The 14,174-nt window shown below is 35.6% G+C and overlaps 4 protein-coding genes across 4 annotated transcripts in view; 1 reads left to right on the top strand and 3 right to left on the bottom strand.

Moving 5' to 3' along the window:
- Positions 1-2,279: 2,279 nt before the first annotated feature.
- The window catches only part of PKD (serine/threonine-protein kinase D3), a 69,433-nt gene continuing 57,538 nt past the window's right edge, over positions 2,280-14,174 (top strand). Inside the window, exon 1 of the mRNA XM_089706780.1 lies at positions 2,280-2,486. The gene's annotated coding sequence lies outside the window, so the exon portion shown is untranslated. The remainder of the gene's footprint in view (positions 2,487-14,174) is intronic.
- LOC149480763 (juvenile hormone esterase-like) lies at positions 3,261-7,092 on the bottom strand. Its single transcript, XM_089706887.1, has 4 exons — positions 6,925-7,092; positions 6,459-6,637; positions 5,158-6,162; positions 3,261-3,462 (listed from the first exon to the last, which is right to left on the bottom strand). The coding sequence occupies exons 1-4, from the start codon at positions 7,090-7,092 to the stop codon at positions 3,261-3,263; spliced, it is 1,554 nt and encodes a 517-aa protein (XP_089563013.1).
- Positions 7,303-9,315, bottom strand: LOC149480762 (esterase FE4-like). Its single transcript, XM_089706783.1, has 3 exons — positions 9,010-9,315; positions 7,707-8,872; positions 7,303-7,631 (listed from the first exon to the last, which is right to left on the bottom strand). Exons 1-3 carry the CDS (start codon positions 9,232-9,234, stop codon positions 7,385-7,387), a joined length of 1,638 nt encoding a protein of 545 aa, XP_089562909.1. The 5' UTR covers positions 9,235-9,315; the 3' UTR covers positions 7,303-7,384.
- On the bottom strand, positions 11,651-14,011 carry LOC149480761 (esterase FE4-like). The gene is made up of 5 exons (XM_089706787.1): positions 13,879-14,011; positions 13,522-13,742; positions 12,749-13,441; positions 12,303-12,551; positions 11,651-11,946 (listed from the first exon to the last, which is right to left on the bottom strand). The coding sequence occupies exons 1-5, from the start codon at positions 13,975-13,977 to the stop codon at positions 11,790-11,792; spliced, it is 1,419 nt and encodes a 472-aa protein (XP_089562913.1). The 5' UTR covers positions 13,978-14,011; the 3' UTR covers positions 11,651-11,789.

The raw sequence follows: 14,174 nt of genomic DNA, 5'->3' as shown, positions 1-14,174 counted from the left end.
TGTTTTGTGATCATTTTGAAGGTTTTATTGTACGTGAACGTGAAGACTGTAGGTAAATTAAAAAATCTAGCCACAGACTAATAATAATATACTACGTACCTCGGACCAAGGCAAGCCTCGGACGTATACAAATTCTATAATAGCTACCAAGCTACCCACATTATTAAAAAAATAACTAAAACCACAGATAATATACATTATAAGACCACAGATACCTATATTATAATATACAGGGTGTAATCGTTAAGTGTGCACAAGCGATTATTCCGTAACTATTGCAGATATAAAAAAACTTTAAACTGATATCGAAAGTACTTAACCTAATGAGTAAAATGGCCATAATAAATTTTTAAAAATAAAACGAGAAGTAACCAAAAATGTTACATTAAACGCTCCCATACAATTTATTTCCCATACATTTTGTATTCATAGTAGATTTTCGAAGTGACGTCCTTATTGTGCAATACAATGAGGAGGTCTATTTACAGTTTCTAAATGAACTTCCCTCCAAATTTGCGAAGTAATTAAAGCAGAAAACCAAAAAAACAAAAAAAAAGCTAAAATCTTTCATATTAAATGTATAGGTTGATCCAAAAGTAATGATAATTGGGTATTTCCTGTGCACATAAAAATATAAAATAAATATTTTATGCTTGCTCATGTAATCACTAAGTTATCACAAAAAAATTATATCTACAGGCCACGTTTCCAAGTATTAACATTAATTTTAATGTGGACAGTGCGAGCCAGAATGTTTTCCGACGAAAAGAAGAAACAACGATTCGACATTTAGAGGGTGAATTTCTAAATTTTTAATGAGATCAGGATAATTTTTTGTCACGATTTGTGACCTTGGGCGTTACCTGGGTTCACCATGTTTATGCTGAAACCAAGAAACAATCAATGGCCTGGATGCGAGCTTCCAAAGTGACGGTGAAGATTTTCAAAGTGAAAATTAGTGGGATAGATTAAAGCCGTAGTTTTTTGGGACGCTGAAGAAATGTGGAATATTTTAAGAAGGTAGCCACTACTACACAGGGCTCTTACTACACAGACCAAATTAAAAGATTGCGGGTAGGTTAGTAAGAAAAAGAGACATGGCAAACTTCGGTCTTGAATGTTGGTTCACCAAGACAACGCACCAGATCACAAAGCGTCAGTTGCGATGGCTGCCAATCAAAAATCGGCATTGAAAATGCTTGAACACCCACCCTGTTTGTAAGATCTAGCTCCTAGTTAATTCTATCTCTTATCTCGGCACAAGAAACACCGTCGATACAAGAAATTTTAAGACGACAGCGAAGTGATGGCCGATTTTGAGGGGTTTTTGTAGATGAAGTCAAAGTTTTTTTTTTTCTAAGTTAAGGAAAAAAAATATCGAAGTATATTATCTAGTTAGAAGACTATCTAGAGAAATACATAATTATTTTAACTGTAATGACCTTGTTTAATATTGATTATCATTACTTTTGGATCAACCCATGTACATGGGATATTCATATCTCATACTAAATGTATGGGAGGGTTTAAAGTTAATTTTTTAGATATTTCTCGTATTATTTTTAAAAATTTATTATGGCCATTTTACTCATTAGGTTAAGTACTTTCGATATCAGTTTAAAGTTTTTTGATATCTGTAATAGTTACGGAATAATCGCCTGTGCACACTTAACGATTACACCCTGTATAATACTAGCTTACCGCCCGCGGCTTCGCCCGCTTTGTCTAAAACCTAATAAATTATATACTAAAACCTTCCTCTTGAATCACTCTATCTATTACAAAAAATCGCATCAAAATCCGTTGCGTAGTTTTAAAGATTTAAGCATACATAGGGACATAGGGACAGAAAAAGCGACTTTGTTTTAAACTAGGTACCTATGTAGTGATTTTAGATTAATTTTTCTCATGTCGCATATTGAAATAATATTGAATTAACATGCTTCACATAAGTTTTTACTGTAAAACGTGATAAAACATGGGTAAAACCATGTAAAACAAAACAACCACACCTCTTTTTTATCCGAACAACGATAAAAAATTGTGAAAATGCTTTAGAAACTTTATTTATATTCCATATCTCGACACAAGATGTCGCTATAATTCATAACCAGTTTTAATCAAACATTATTTAAATATTAAAATATGCTGGTATAGCTTCGCGCGTATAATTCTATTATAAATAACAGATTTTTTGTTATTTATGAATCTAATTGGTAATTTATAAAAGTTGCGTTTTTGGACGTAAACACATAATGTTAAATTACCGGTTACGAAACGTAACTCACGTCATGTCAGTGGCCAATCTGACGGGTGGTTCATGTTTTGCCTTTTGTATTTTACTTGTTGATTTTATTATAAAATTCAATGAAAATTATTAAGTGAAAAGTGATACCACAACTATAGGGATAGTTATGCTATTGTTTTGTGAGTGCTAACACATTGGTGGAAACCTCGCTTCTCATCTCCGGGTTTCGATTCATCAGGTAACGGTATTATTTTATTTTGACGACGTACCTAATTCTCGTGGACAAATTAAAGTTTACATTACTTATCGATCATTATTCGATACTGAAATTGTAATCATTGATATCGAGTCAGTAAGTTATTTCAGCATGGATGCATATTCTGAACAAAAGTTGCGTGAGTTAAGCGCGTGTTTCACACGGATGTTCACTTATTTATCACCTGACATTCGAAATCTGGAAATTCCAAAAGTTTTTTATCGTATTAAGAAAATGAAAAACTGTGTAAAGTCTATTGTGCATGAATATTTCTATAATTTATTATGCATTTTATGTTTACAATTTAAATGCTAGTCATTGAATATAGAATTCTGTAGTATTCTTTAGCAATAAAAATATGTGCTAATGAACTTTTTAAAGGTTTATTAATCGTTAGCAATCAGTGAAATCATAACTTAATAAAAAAAAAATCTTATTAGAAAGTTTTCAAATGACCAGTCTCGTTATTGAATGAGTTTAGAATATTCTTGGTCGGTCCCACTACATTTCGTATTAACAAAGTTAATCAGGTACTGTAGTCTACTCAAAACCATGAAAATAAATTCTAAATGTAATATCGACATGATGTTATGTTTCATATTAATAAAAATTGAATACAATTCTTTCATTAAAAAAAAAACTTCAGCTGGGTGGCATTAATTCAAAATATTCCCACATACATCAGATTGTTTTTATTTTAAATGTATTTCAATACTAATCATGAATTTCTATCATAAAAATAATATAACTCAATACCTAATTGGAATAATGTTTATAAAATTTGTTATAAATATGATCCCAGAATTTGAACTGCTGAGTGGATATTTCCTTATTATGAATATTCCTTCCAAAGTTGAGATAGCTGATCTTTCTGTAATTAATTGTTCCGTCCACTATTTGTGGTGTGACCGGAGCCCAAACTTCTGGTATTACAGCTGTGGTGATGGGAGTAGGATCCCTGGAACACAAAATGTTGATATAATAATGCTGTTAGATATATTTTTCATTGAGTTTTTTATTTTTAACCCTAGAACACTAACCTTATTTTTCACCGTTTAATACTAACCTTCGTCGCTTCGACTACGCTTTTTATTGGAGGGGATTAAGGGGTTTAATTAAAACAATATATTTGTAGTTATGTTTTTATTTTAAGGACAATGTATTAATCTACATATAAAAATATTAAAATACTTATATTACCATATTTTTTATTCAAACAGTTATCAAAATGAGATCATAGTTTACATGCTTTATGAAAGTTCTTGAAATTTTTGAAAAATTCGTACACATAATATATACCACTAAATTGCTCGAAATAAACTTTTAATTGTAAAAATAATATCTGAAAAATTAAAAAAAAATATAATTTTGATAATAGCTTAGGATCTAAAGCATTTGTGACACACATCAAGTTTGTGTTCCGCACACAACGATTTTTTGCACTTAGTGCACCTATTTTTAGTCTACCTTTGCTTTACGGTGGGACATATAGCATATTTATGTTTCTTTTATTTTGCTGTGGAGGGACATAAGTATCATTACTTTGCTGAGTCTCATTTATAACATTCATATTACTTCTTTCTGGCATGTTTAAAATTTATGTGATTGAGTCCCGCAGAGTATCAGTAATGTCATCAGTAATTATACCTGAAAAACATGGAAGAGGATCTAAAATATCTTGAAAAAACCGTACAGGCCCTCGTGTTATGTTTCTATGTTCCTTGAAGGCCTTCTGCTTTGTGACCTTGACTATTGTGGTGACCATATGTGTTTATCTTTCCCAAGAAGAATGGTACGTGATGGTCTTATAATCAAATCACTTGGGTCAGCTGAAGTGCTACGTTTTTCGTCTTCAATGTCACGTGGGCAGATGTATTACTACATGCCTCATAATCTTGATCTGGAAATTTCTCTTTATTTACAATAGAAACTACATCACCCACTCCATTTCATGCCTCATCAGCCTCAAAATGGTCTTCAGGCTCTCTCGCAGATGAATTTTCCTCATCGCTTTCGACTTCTAATAATAACACATGAATCGTATCTAAAAAATAAAATAATAGGCACCATTATAAAAGATAAAATAACGTAATTTTAACTTAACTAAATAGTACGAAAAGTTACGTTAATACTAACCTTCGTCGATGTGACGAGCCATGGTTGCTGGTACAGCGCGAATGGACCTTCCACACACAAATCACTACCGTCCATCGCAAGAGCAATGGGTCGGCTGAGATTAGCTGAAGTTAGAAAACCATACGGTCGCGCGCGTAAAAGTTATAGCGATTTTTTTGGTGACGCGTCGTCGAATCGACGAAGGGTAGTAATCTAGGGTTAATTTTATCAGAGTATTTTAGCACAAACTATTACTTAATATTGGAGTTTTTTTGGATTGCATACTTTAAAGTTTAAACTTAGCTTTTCATTTAAATATAATTTCTTAAAAGTTAGCTTGAAGGTTGTGTTAAAATTAAATAGCTAAACTTTTAACTGCAATTTCTATGTAGTTGTAAAACATTTTTTCAAGATCCATCTATTCACTGTTATTATAAAAGTTTAAATCTTTTAGTTAAAAATTTGTAGGGAATGTTCATTACAGGGAGAGAAGGTAGACAAATATTAAAAGTGATGACTAAAACCTTGTTAATCTTACCCAACTTTTATAAAGTTTATCCACATTGTTCTCAAGATATGCGCTACAATATTTTTTGGGTTCTCCCAATGTAAATCCTTGAATACAAACTGAAATATATCACCGTGCCGCGCTTCCCAGCTCAAACTTTCATTCCTCATCTTATATGTGAATTTCATTAAGAAAACCGGATGGATATTCTTGTATGCGTAATAAGCTGCAGATTTTACCAAGGGATACTCGATAAATACATCATTGACATAATCCACAAAGCTCCGTAACACATCCTCGGGAGTTTCGGAATTGTGAAAGTAGAAATTTTTTGTGTATTTACCAACTTTATGTTTGTCCATCATATTATCAATGTCCAAATTGTTTGGTAAGAGTGGATCAAAGTTCTCAGGTATTGTTCTGAATCTAGCCTTATTGCTTTCTACTACATCAATCTGTTTGCAGTTACTGTACACCAACATCATTGGAATATGCCGGAAATTTCCATTGCTCAATGCATGTAATGGATCAGTATGTATTAAAGCTTGCTTAGAATTCCTTTCCAAACACGGCAGCCATTTTGTGGATGCATTTACAAGTTTATAGATTGAAATCTTTTGGAAAAACGTCTGTAGATTGTTGAGATCCTCATCGCCTTTATAGCCTAATTCCTTCGCAGCATCTAGTGCATGTAAAATTGGATTGTAGGTCATTGACGATGGTGCTAACACTGATCCTGATTCTAGGATGGCCTTTTGGAAAAGTTGGTCGCTTGCACCGGAGAGCAGGAGTAGTTCTATTGAAACAGCGCCACTACCAGTGCCGTAGACTGTGACGTCCGTAGGGTTACCTCTGAATTGGGCTATGTTGCGTTGGACCCAATAAAGAGCCGCTATCTGGTCCTTCAGCCCCGCGTTTCCTTGTATCCCTGGAGTACGTAAGCAAAGGAACCCGGGTGCGCCTAGGCGGTGGTTAAATGTTACGACGATTATATCCTGCTCGAGAAAGTGAGGCGGTGCGTGAAATGCGCCCCAGCTGAAATATTCTGTTGTGTATGACTTTGAGATTGGGATTAGAAATGATATAATTAACTATATATTTGCTTGTGGAATAAGGAATCAATTAATTTGTCAAGTAAAATTATTGCCGACCGACGAATTCAAGTAAAATATTGAAATTTTGAAAAATAACTTTCTTTAAAGAATGCTATTCCATTATGCTTGAAGTTGACTTACGACTTACATTAAATATTAACTTAAATATTTCAAGTTATTTCAGTTTAAGATGTATTTAAACTAATTATCCCTCATCTATCAATACCTACTATTTACCCGCTTTGAAAGTGTCCATCGTGAAAATGCATTATTACAGGCATGTCGGTCTGATTCAGAGCTGGTATGAATATGTTGACCACCAGACAATCCTCGGTTCCTGAGAGATCTGACTGAGGGCACTTTACTTGGTAAGTGGCTTCGAATATACCGTCCCATGCTAGGAGAGGCTCTGGTGCCTACAGAGAAGTCAGAAAAGACGAATTAAATGCAAACTTATTACGATTGTTTAGGATAGTAAAAAAAAATGTGACCAATTGAAAAGTACTTCCTTTTTCACTATGCAGTTAATGCAGCATACAATGAAAAGAAAATGTATATCTTTAATTAAAATAATAAAAATGATAATTAATCCACAATAAATGTCTTCACAAAACAAATATCCGCCATCTAATAATTCCAAAAGGCACTCATGAAATTGCTGTTTATAAAACATGAATTCGCCCTAACAAATGGGTATTCTGACCTTAAACCTGTCGTAACCGGTGGGCGAGCGGGCGTAGGGTACACCGAGGAAGGTGAAATGCGGGGGGTTGGGTTTGTAGTACCCCCTAACTATCCCCTGCGTAGTGCTGACGTCCCAGTGTCGCGGCACCACGCCACCTCGACCCACAACTCGAATAAATAACTGCATTATCGTTATCAAAAACATGTGCGTCTTTAGCCCAATAAAATACACCATTTCTTGTCAATTATAATTCCGTGTTCCACCAAACCAAAGGTAAGCAGTCAGACTAACGTAAATGCAGCGAAAGTTATCAAAACATTTCGCTATGTTCATAACATTTGTACCTGTTGAATGTTTACGTGTGGCGTCTAAAATAGACTGAATTGATAAAACATGTGCTTGCTAATTATTTAATTTCGTAATATACCACTTAATTTATATAACATGGCTTACATTAACTAGAGGGTTGGTGACAATTTCAATCGATACTTAAAACAAAGTTAAAAGTCGCGACAATGTTGATGAGGATAAGTAAAATGGGTGATTTCAGTGTAGAACCGAAGTTGTTCTCAATAAAGTGACGTTCATATATCTCGTCCCACAATTTTAATCTTTCGCTGTGCAGATGGTCCAAAAGCTTTAATTCTGTGCCTATTTCCAAACATTCTTCTTTTTCTGGAGTCGAACCGAAAGCTCTCCATTGCACATTTTCTATGGTCGGAATCCTAAAAAAATTGATACAATTTTAATTTATACTCATTACAGACAAAAAGAAAATCAGAAACAATATAATGAAGTACCCTGTTTTTATGAAGCTAATCCACAGCTTTTTCATAATTGTTTTCATTTCATTAGCGCCTTCTTCGTCATCAGTTTGCTCAACTGTCGGTGAATCTTTTTGAAATACGTAATGTAAAGAGTCACCTTTAGCGGCGCCATTGATAGGGCCGTTTTTATAGCCTGTATATGAAAACTCGTAAAAGTAAACCGTAGCGCCCGCTTTAGTCAACGCCCTCGCTTGTCGGACGCCGGGGCTTATGTAACCACAATCGGTAAAACACAGAGAAAGTTTATCTATCTCGTTAATTGTTATTTTTTTATAACCAAAATAATGCAATTTTACTCTATTTCCTAACTCATTTTTATCTTTGTCGTCCAATGCTAAATCGTTCGGTAGTAGCTGAGACAAGTCTTCGTTAATCAGAGATACTTGTTCCTCATCCAGCCGCAGCACAGCCTGCGAGCCGGCATGGTTAGCAGACCCGATCATTACTGGAATACTAATTTTTTGCGTTTGTAGAGATGTCCAAAAGGATTCAACTATAAATCCTCCTTCGCTTTCTATGCAGGGCTTTAAAGTTACGTCGCTGTAGTTTCTGACGAAGGATTCTAGGTTTGAGAACGAAGCGATATTTATTTCGGCAGCCTTAAGCGGATCTCTATCTATAGCCCAATGCGACAAGGCGAAACCACTCTCTGTTATAGCTTTAGCGATATGATGTTTTGTTTTGTTCGCAATCAATAAATAGTCAACCAAAGTTCCGCCACTCCCTGATCCACTTACAGCTATATGTGATGCGTTTCCGCCGAATGCCTGTATATTATTCTGGACCCAATTGAGTGCTAATGCCAGGTCTTTCAGGCCAGCATTTCCTTTTACAGTTGTATCTTGAACGCATATAAAGCCTAATGGACCGACTCTGTAGTTCGGAAGAACGAGAATAACACCTTCTGGGACCAATTGCTTTGGACTGTACACATCTGGGTCGCCGCTTCCTGCAATGAAATCTCCATCGTGAATGTGGAATAGGACTTCCACGTTTTCCGCTTCTTTAGGTGCGAATACGCTCAAAGTCAAACATTCTGTTGTTCCTGTATATGTACCGTCTGGTTTTAATTGCGGACATCGCTTTTCATGTTGTTGATTTTCAAGAGCATTAGTCCAGGGTGCCGCGGCGCTTGGTTCCTGGAAACATTATCATTAATTAAAATCGACTCGAAAATATTCGATTAGAGCGTTTACTTCGCTATGGTGATAATCGTCACAAAATGCGTCATAATGCGTGATACTAACAGTTTTTAAGTGCGCTAGAAAGTACGTACCCGCAGCGGGTCATTGGTGTGAAGTCTTCCATACGGTATGTCGAAATATTGTATAATGTCTGCGTCTTCCATCTTGTAGCCTTGCACTGGTCCTGTCTCCGTCTGAACCACATAACTGTCTTCAGCGTGACTATCCTTTACGTGATCGCGCAGCTCTGGGACCTTATTATCTACCACGACTTCAGCGTATATTGGTATAATAAGGCACAGAAATAGCTCGAGCATCGTAAACGGTAAACTTCATTTATTATTTCGCTTCCATGAATGTTTTGATTCGATAGATACGCTCGCAAGTCGTGGGGAAATGAAAACAATATAGCAGAGTGGCTCTTCATGTAGGCTTTCGAAGCGAATCAATCAGGCTGAGTACTGTCAGGTGGAATATATTATCTTATATTGTTTTGAATACTGATCTCGGTTCTGGGGAATAGGGATTAGTTGGATAGAAAGGTTAAAATATTATACGTGTGGATTTTGAATGCTCCGCTACTACGCTTTATGCTCAACCTTTTTTTTATTCTATTTCAATTATAATTTGTAGTATGACTTTTAATTTATGGCGTTTTTTAATGTATTTTTTTTAAGCAATTGAATACAAACACAAGCAATGTTTTTTAAATTATTTTAAAACGAATTAGAAAAATCTTTATTCCATATATCCAAATGTCCTAAATTTCAATAAACACTAACTGCATATCTGTTAATTTTCTCAGATCCCACAAGCGAAATCTATAAAAAAATAAGCAACATAATTACCTACTTACCGTCACCTCAAAACACTTATTCGTTGAACTCCGAAAAGTAAATACGCTCTCGTTACAGATAGAATATGGTATTGCATTCAGGTGATTATCAAATTCAAAGAAATGGGACATATTTTTATCCTACACTAAAGTCAAAACTTGATAATTTTTAAAACCAAACAATATATTGGACAATATATTATGTTTGCGATGATACTACAGCTTTTATGTTATCAACAATATCACAAGCGCTGATACGGACTTTCCAAGCTTATCTTACGAAATTTTGTAACGTAGTGTTGTTTAAAACAAAGTACCTATATATGACATTATTTGACATGTTGGTACCAGCTTTATATGGGAATTGTATGCTCGACACTTTTTGATACAATGGTTTGGTTTTAAGAGTATTGGTAGTTCAGACTGACGTTGACTTAATCGACTACATTTTATTCACATCTTTGCTGAAGGCACATTATTAAAGGTACATTATTAGACATTTAATGGGACAGGTAGTCTTGAAGAATAAGGCATTTTTACGGCCAAAAAGTCATCAACCAATAGCCTAAAAAACTGTTTTGCATGTCTGGAATAGAGCTTATATCTATGTGTCTGTCTGTGAAGTAAGATGTGTGAAATGTTTTTATTTATTTATTGATAAACAGGTGTATTCAATACTAGATTTCCGCCCGCGGCTTCGCCCGCGTTTGCAAAGGAAAACCCGCATAGTTCCCGTTCCCGTGGGATTTCCGGGATAAAAACTATCCTATGTGTTAATCCAAGTTACCCTGTATATGTGTGCAAAATTTCATTGTAATCGGTTCAGTAGTTTTTACGTGAAAGAGTAACAAACATCCATATATCCATACATCCATACATCCATACATCCTTACAAACTTTCGCCTTTATAATATGTATTAGATTACGCTGAATAGGACAGGCTTCAGAAATCTGAAGCTAGATACCCGTGAAGGTAATATCGATCACCTAACAGCTGTCAAATGCACTGCCGTAATAAACTGGGGCAGTGTATTCTGGAAACTTTAATTTATGTATTTAACCTATTTTTTAAAAGGTTAAAATCCTGTTTGTTTTTCTGTCTGTGTGTCTGGTGTTTCTGTTAAGTCTAAACATAAAAAAACGCCTATTAGTTAAACAGTCTTATTAAGCTAAGTTTAATTCCTGCTATTTGGTAAGTTCAGGTACAAATATAGTGCAAATTTAATTCAAAAATCCGTCAGCACTCACTTGAGTTTGATTTCTGCCTGAAAAAAATCAAAACTTTTCAAAACAAAAAACTTTACCACAAGCCCTACAATACTCGCTGTCCATTAAAAAAATCTCAGCTTAAATTATTTTATGATTGCAAAATCATACACAGAAAAATACTAATCGGTTTATTTTTTGTTTCAGGTAAATTTATGATGCTTTCTTTTTTACAATAAAATAATTTTATTTTAAACGCTGTAATACAAGAACCGCAGTGGGGTAAGTTTTCATTACATCAGAAAAAAATATATTTACGTAGTTATGATTCAAAGTAACAACCACTTTGCAATAATTACAAACAACAACATATTCTCGTAGCATGTCTTTATTTATAACTAGATTTCCGCCCGCGGCTTCGCCCGCGTTTTCAAAGGAAAACCCGCATAGTTCCCGTTCCCGTGGGATTTCCGGGATAAAACCTATCCTATGTGTTAATCCAAGTTACCCTCTATATGTGTGCTAAATTTCATTGTAATCGGTTCAGTAGTTTTTACGTGAAAGAGTAACAAACATCCATACATCCATACATCCATACATCCTTACAAACTTTCGCCTTTATAATAGTATTAAGATTTGGTTCGTAACATGAGCATATTAATATGTAAAACCTAATTTCTTGAAATATGTAGTCAAATGCGCACGATATTTACATGAATATTAAAATACGTAGAAAAAGAAGTCTTGTTATTTAATTTAAACATGTTTAAAAGAAAACTTTAATACAATAAAATTATATACAATCCATTGTTTGCATATGTAATCTAAGCTTCAATGTCTCCTAAAGTAATATTTCTCGTATATCCCCTCCCACATGGCCATTTCTCTCCTGTGGGGGAAGTCTGTCATAGTGGGGTTTGTGCTGATGTCCAGTAGACGAGGGTACTGAGATTCCATGGTGTCCCATTGCACAGGGCCTGAAGGCTTACTGGAAATTATAAAGAGGCATCAGTTTTTGGCCATGTAAGTGTTCGATCATATTATAAAGGTTTGTGTAACATTATATTGTACAATTTACATGTCATATATTGCATATCTGAACATGTTAATTCGTGTGTCTTTTCATCGATAGAAATAAAATCACGAGTAAGTAAAAGGAAGAGAGATAAATAGGTCGATGGAAGAGATATAAGTAGGTCGACGGCATTGCTCAGGAAAAGCTTACTTAATATGAAAGACAAATATTCGTCACTTATCCTCCACACTAACATCTGCACTATTAAAAATACCTTGCCTTTTACGTATAAACTTTTCCAATATCCGAAAATAATAGTAATAACTCACAGATCCTTAACAAAGCTGGTCCAGAGTTGGATCATGTGTTGATGAACCGCCACGTCATCTCCATCAAATTCTATGTCACTAGGGAACAAATAGGCGAGCTCGTCGGAGTGTGCAGCTCCTGACTTCTGTACATCAGCCTCGGGAAGAACTCCCACGTTACCAGAATGCGAGAACTGGTAGAAGTATACGGGACTGTGGCTAGCGTGAAATTTCGCACTGCGGTAAATATGGTTCAGGAAATAGGCGTCCCTGAAATATGAGAAATACGTTTATCACACGTGATCGCAAAGTTTATCCTTTAATATAAACTTTTCAATCACATGTAAAATAGCTTGAAAGTACATTTTTATTAATAGTTCGCAAATCTGATCATTTTTACTTGAAAATACTGAAAATAAAACCGTTGCTACTTGTGAATCATAAATATTTTATTTATAATTTCTAACCTGTAATATCCTAAAACAGAACTCGTCGTAATATCACTGTTAAAATACATATCCGTAACTTGCTTTAGAATCGGCCTCATTTCTCTCTCGCTCATCGCTTGAAACTCGGCAGTAAGCAGGTACGACGTGTCTTTCGCCATTTTCTTAATAGATTTCATATCTTGTAACGTTGAAATAAATATGTACGCTTCATCCGTATTGTATCCGACGATCAACGGAACGGAACTCATCTTGCCTTTCATTAAAGTGTTGTAAGGCGCTTCCGAGAAAAGACTTTCCTCGTTTTTAATAGGTTTTTCAATGCACATGCCAAAGGGGAAGTACGGTACGTCTAGTTCTTCAGATTGTTCAACGATGTCCATTGTGGGGGCTCTTAACAGATCTGTATCATTCAGCATCAATTGGAGATATTGTGTTTTGTCGGTCGCGTCATAGTTGAATGCCCAAGGTGCTAGAATACTTCCGCTTTGTATTATTGCTCCGTGGAAGAGTCCATCAGCCATGGGTGTGATTGTGAGAGCCTCGACGATCGCAGCACCGAAGCCCTGGCCGGCTACAACCACTCGATGGGGATTGCCTTTGAATGCTACTATGTTATCTCGCACCCATCTAAGGGCTGACACTATGTCTTTTACACCTGCGTTGCCCGGTATATGATCTTCTTGTGAACACAGGAAGCCTATTGGACCGATTCTGCAAAATATTAAGCACCTTATATTCTTAAACATTCAATTGCTTATAGTAAAATGTTTACTGGACAAGACGTATCTTACCTATGTCGAGCTATAACCACTATGATGCCTTGTTTCACCAGTTTATCTGGATGATAGTCTCCGCTGCTGCTTTTCACCCAGACGAGAACTGGCCAGGGTGCTCCTGCTGCTTTCGGAACGTAGACATCGAGCTGGAGGCAGTCTGCTGCTTCTGATCTGAACGTGCAGTATGGATCGTGGGCTTCCCGTATACCTAACCACGTTGGAGCGATGTTGCCTTTCTAGGAAGAACTTAAAGATTGTCAGTGAAGAAGTTAGAACACAAGTGAAGCTTTATCTCCTTAAACCTACAACTGGAATTGCGTTTAATTTTGTTATAGTGAGTGTGGAACATAAAAAGATTCCGAACTATCTTACCTTAAATCTTCCCCCATGCCCGTTCACAGTAGCATACGGTATACCAATATATGCATCGAATCCATCATGCTCTACGCCCCGTATCCGTCCCTGTACCATCGATACTATGCTTCCCAGTGATAAATGCACCAGACCCAGGAACATACAGTATATTTGGACACACATTTTCGGATACCGTCTGTGTAACTAGGCTCTGTTAAAATATAGTGGTAATTGAATAGGCGGTCGCGTGCAACGAGGTATATCTCGCAGATATATCAGTGCTAAATGGACGCACTAAATTATTTTAGAGCTGC

Source organism: Colias philodice, chromosome 18 (genome assembly GCF_061535455.1).
Source record: "Colias philodice isolate Cphi_HAF_F1 chromosome 18, ilColPhil1 Martin Lab GWU primary, whole genome shotgun sequence".
Lineage (NCBI taxonomy): Eukaryota > Metazoa > Arthropoda > Insecta > Lepidoptera > Pieridae > Colias > Colias philodice.
The sequence above is the reverse complement of the archived record's forward strand: the minus strand, read 5'-3'. Positions and strand labels throughout refer to the sequence as shown.

What these genes read in the sequence shown, in the direction of transcription:
- LOC149480761 (XM_089706787.1), bottom strand. Translation starts at nt 13,977, where the DNA reads ATGGTACAGGGACGGATACGGGGCGTAGAGCATGATGGATTCGATGCA. An exon ending in TCTGTTTTAGGATATTACAG is followed by an intron (nt 12,552 to 12,748) that starts GTTAGAAATTAT and finishes CTCATATTTCAG; the next exon opens with GGACGCCTATTTCCTGAACC. An exon ending in ACCAGCTTTGTTAAGGATCT is followed by an intron (nt 11,947 to 12,302) that starts GTGAGTTATTAC and finishes TATAATTTCCAG; the next exon opens with TAAGCCTTCAGGCCCTGTGC.
- LOC149480763 (XM_089706887.1), bottom strand. Translation starts at nt 7,092, where the DNA reads ATGCAGTTATTTATTCGAGTTGTGGGTCGAGGTGGCGTGGTGCCGCGA. An exon ending in CCGGTTACGACAGGTTTAAG is followed by an intron (nt 6,638 to 6,924) that starts GTCAGAATACCC and finishes ACTTCTCTGTAG; the next exon opens with GCACCAGAGCCTCTCCTAGC. An exon ending in GATGGACACTTTCAAAGCGG is followed by an intron (nt 6,163 to 6,458) that starts GTAAATAGTAGG and finishes AGAATATTTCAG; the next exon opens with CTGGGGCGCATTTCACGCAC.
- LOC149480762 (XM_089706783.1), bottom strand. Translation starts at nt 9,234, where the DNA reads ATGCTCGAGCTATTTCTGTGCCTTATTATACCAATATACGCTGAAGTC. An exon ending in ACACCAATGACCCGCTGCGG is followed by an intron (nt 8,873 to 9,009) that starts GTACGTACTTTC and finishes TAATGTTTCCAG; the next exon opens with GAACCAAGCGCCGCGGCACC. An exon ending in ATTAGCTTCATAAAAACAGG is followed by an intron (nt 7,632 to 7,706) that starts GTACTTCATTAT and finishes CAATTTTTTTAG; the next exon opens with GATTCCGACCATAGAAAATG.